Genomic DNA, 4,070 nt, shown 5'->3' on the forward strand with positions numbered 1-4,070 from the left:
TTCCTCTGGCCCACAGGGAGATGAAGAGCAGCTCAGCACTCTGCCTGGGGCTCAGAGACAGGATGGAGGTCTGGGTCTGGGTTAGTTCATTTAACTCCATTTAGCGTCTGCTCCCCAACCTTCAAACTAGCATTATCAGCATCACCTGGGAACTTATTAGAAATGCAGACTTCCGGGAGCACCTGGCTGGCTCAGTCCGATAGAGCATGCGACAATTGACCTAGGGCTCTTGAGTTCAAGCCCCACATTGGGCATCGAGCTTACTTTCAAAATAAATAAATAAAAATTAAAAAGTCTTGCAAAAACAAAACAAAGTCTTGCTATTCAAAAAAGGGGGAAAAAAAAAAAGAAATGCAGACTCCCAGCCCCCACCCCCACACCTACTCATTCATAATCTGCATTTTAATAAGATCCCCAGGTGATTGGTATGTGCATTCAAGTTGGAGAAGCCCCGCCCTAATTGTTAAAGGCCGACTGGAATAAAACTTCTATTTGCAATTTGATGATCTGGGACAGCAATGGTGGTTCCGGCCATGGTCAAAGCATAAAAACTTCCGAGGCCTGGTTGGGGTCAATCAAAGCCAAATTCACTGCAGGCCAGCACAACCTCCCCAAACACTCAAGAGGTGGAATTTCCAGCTGGGATACACAAGGGACTTCTGTGATGAGTGTCCATAACCAGCGACTGCAGGGTATTGCTGTATGTGTTTATCTTATCATCAACTAGACTGTAAGGTTTAAAAGGCCAGGAATCATACTGTATGAGTGTATATATTTTGGGAGAAAAATAGCATATAATTAGCACAAGCTTTGAAGTAGGCGGACCTGCCTTCTGGGCCCAGAATTTCCACTAACTTACTGCATATGGTCTCAGTCATGGCACAGGGTCTTTGGGAGCCTCAGTGTGGTCATCTGTATCACTAGTAGTTGTAAAAACCTACTTCCCAGGATTGTTGGAGGATGAAATGAGTAAGCATCAAAAATGTGCCTTGTAGGGGCTCCGGGCTGGCTCAGTCGGTATGGCCTGTGACTCTTGCTATCAGGGTCATGAGTTTGAGCCCCATATTGGGCATAGAGATTACTTTTTTAAAAACATGCACCTGGTAGGGCACCTGGGTGGCTCAGTCGGTTAAGCATTTGCCTTTGGCTCAGGTCGTGATCTCAGGGTCCTGGGATCGAGCCCTGCATCGAGCTCCCTGCTCAGTGGGGAGTCTGCTTCTCCCTCTCCCTGTCCCTCCCCCCACTCATGCTCTCTCTGTCAAATAAATAAATAAAATCTTAAAAAAATAATAAAATAAATAAGTAAAAAATGTACTTGATAAATAACAGGCACTCAATGAAACAGTTACACCTTTCCCTAGGAATCTCCTAACCCCTGTGCCTAGCTCCAGGCCAGCACATTTTAAACGCTAAATAAAAATACCCCAGGTAAATAAAAAGATGCTAGGTAAATGAAAATAGATTAGGTGATGGATCTCCTAGATGGTCCTTAACAAACTGCATTTTAAATAAACAACTCTTACTGTTAAAAAAAATCTTTTGAGCAGAATTTTGGTCAATACAATTTAAATGAAAAAAAACAAAACAAAGAAAGTGCCTTTAGGCACCTAGGAGATTAGGACTCAAGGGAGTTGAGCTAGTTTTAGCAAGAGACACTTACAGGGTTCTGAAGGTGGTCTAGGTGAGAGGTTACGACTGCTTGGACTAAGGTCATGACAGGAGGTGTAGAGAAATGACTGATTTCAGAATATATTTTCAAGATAGCCATGATATGGCATATTAACATTCTTATGTACATTAAATTAGAAAATGGATGTAAAAGTTTCCTCATATTTTGGGTATCAAGATGATAGACAGGGCGCCTGGGTGGCTCAGTCGGTTAAGCGACTGCCTTCGGCTCAGGTCATGATCCTGGAGTCCCGGGATCGAGTCCCGCATCGGGCTCCCTGCTCGGCAGGGAGTCTGCTTCTCCCTCTGACCCTCCCCCCTCTCATGTGCTCTCTCTCTCTCATTCTCTCTCACAAATAAATAAATAAAATCTTTAAAAAAAAAAAAAAAGATGATAGACAACTATAAAAGACTAGAAAAAAAAACATGCAAATAAAAAGGTTATATCCTAAGGTTAATATAGAAAGTTCTTTAAATTTCTGCTCAGGGCGCCTGGGTGGCTCAGTTGGTTAAGCGACTGCCTTTGGCTCAGGTCATGATCCTGGAGTCCCAGGATCGAGTCCCGCATCAGACTCCCTGCTCGGCAGGGAGTCTGCTTCGCCCTCTGACCCTCCTCCCTCTCATGCTCTCTGTCTCTCATTCTCTCTCTCTCAAATAAATAAATAAAATCTTTAAAAAAAAAAATAAATAAAAAATAAATTTCTGCTCAGAATTAAAGACACAGTAGTCAGTAAATATTTTTATTATTAATCTGTTTATTGATAAAATGAAACATGTTGAAAATCTGCAAAAAAAACAACTTATGGAGCGCCTGGGTGGCTCAGTCGGTTGAGCTGCTGCCTTGGGCTCAGATCATGATCCCAGGGTCCCGGTTCCAGCCTCACATGGGGCCCCCAGCTCAGCGGGGAGCGGGGAATCTGCTTCTCCCTCTCCCTCTGCCCTCCCCCACCTCGTGCTCTCTCTAGCTTGCGCTCCCTCTCTCAAGTCAATGAATAAAATCTTGAAAAAAATAAATAAATAACTTACTGTTTTCCTGTTTTTCCAAATAGCAACGCAAATCATCCTTGCTACGGACATTTTTGGAAAACACTGGAAAGTATAATAAAAAGCTAGCTCTTTCCTTGCAGTTCCGAGGCAGAGGCTGGGGTGCGTTCAAGATTCAGCTCCATCCCTGGCCCCGGCCGAGGGAGGCCCTGCGGCTGGAGGTGTCGTGGTCATTAATACTGCTTTACAAGAGGTGCGGAAGACCGCCCTCATCCAGGATGGCCTAGCACCGGGAATTCACAAAAGCTGCCAGAGCCTTCGACAAGGCCAAGCCCACCTTTGTGTGCTTGCATCCAACTGTGACGAGCCTGTGTATGTCAAGTTGGTGGAGGCCCTTTGTGCTGAACACCAAATCAACCTAATTAAGGTTGATGACAACAAGAAACGAGGGGAGAGAGGAGGCCTCTGTGGAACGGACACAGGGGGAGAGCCCCCCCACCCCCCGCCAGGCCAAGGGCTTGCTTGCAGCTGTGTTATAGTGAAGGACGACAGCAAAGAGTCTCAGGCCAGGGATGTCATTGAGGTGTACTTCAAATGCAAGAAACGAACAAATTAAAGAGTTAGCTCTTGTTCCTCAAAGAAAAAAAATCTAAAATTTGCTATAATACCACCAGCCAGCCACATATCATGTCGATGCGAACGTTTTGGAGTATTTCCTTCCATTATTTCTCTCTCTCTTATATTTATATAATATAAATATTATTATCTCTTTTATATTTATATAATTTAAATAAAGAGAGACGGGGGTGGGGGCGCAGGGCAACTGGCTGGCTCAGTTGGTAGAGGGTGCGATTCTCAATCTCAGGGTTGTGAGTTCGAGCCCCACCTTGGGTATAGAGATTAATTAAAATTAAAAATAAAATATTTTTTAAAAAAGAGAGAGAGAAGGGGCGCCTGGGTGGCTCAGATGGTTAAGCATCTGCCTTCGGCTCAGGTCATGATCCCAGGGTCCTGGGATCGAGCCCCGCATCGGGCTCCCTGCTCAGCGGGAAGCCTGCTTCTCCCTGTCCCACTCCCCCTGCGTGTGTTCCCTCTCTCGCTGTGTCTCTCTCTGTCAAATAAATAAATAAAATCTTAAAAAAATAAAAAATAAAAAAATAAAAAAAGAGAGAGAATCTGAATCTGAATCTGAAGATCAAAATAATTACCTGTTGTTACTGTTGTTTTATACAAAAGTTTGTTGGTCTCAGAAGGCAATGGGCCAGCTGGGTTTCCTCCCTCGCTGAGCACTGAATGCTCTGGAAACCCAGGCTTCGAAACCAGCCACACTAAGACGTTTCCCTGGTTGAGAGGTGGCTCACCTCAGATCTCCACATGATGTGTGTTATATAACCATGCTTTCGAAGAGAATATGCCGA

At 44.4% G+C, this 4,070-nt stretch overlaps 1 protein-coding gene across 1 annotated transcript in view; it reads left to right on the top strand.

The window, feature by feature from the left end:
* LOC110575422 (40S ribosomal protein S12-like) overlaps positions 1-3,268 on the top strand; it is an 8,019-nt gene extending 4,751 nt beyond the window's left edge. The window contains exon 2 of the mRNA XM_044911922.1: positions 2,796-3,268. Coding sequence (XP_044767857.1) covers positions 2,796-3,268 — 473 coding nt within the window. The remainder of the gene's footprint in view (positions 1-2,795) is intronic.
* Positions 3,269-4,070: the final 802 nt, after the last annotated feature.

The sequence above is a fragment of the Neomonachus schauinslandi genome, chromosome X (assembly GCF_002201575.2).
Source record: "Neomonachus schauinslandi chromosome X, ASM220157v2, whole genome shotgun sequence".
Taxonomy (NCBI): Eukaryota; Metazoa; Chordata; class Mammalia; order Carnivora; family Phocidae; genus Neomonachus; species Neomonachus schauinslandi.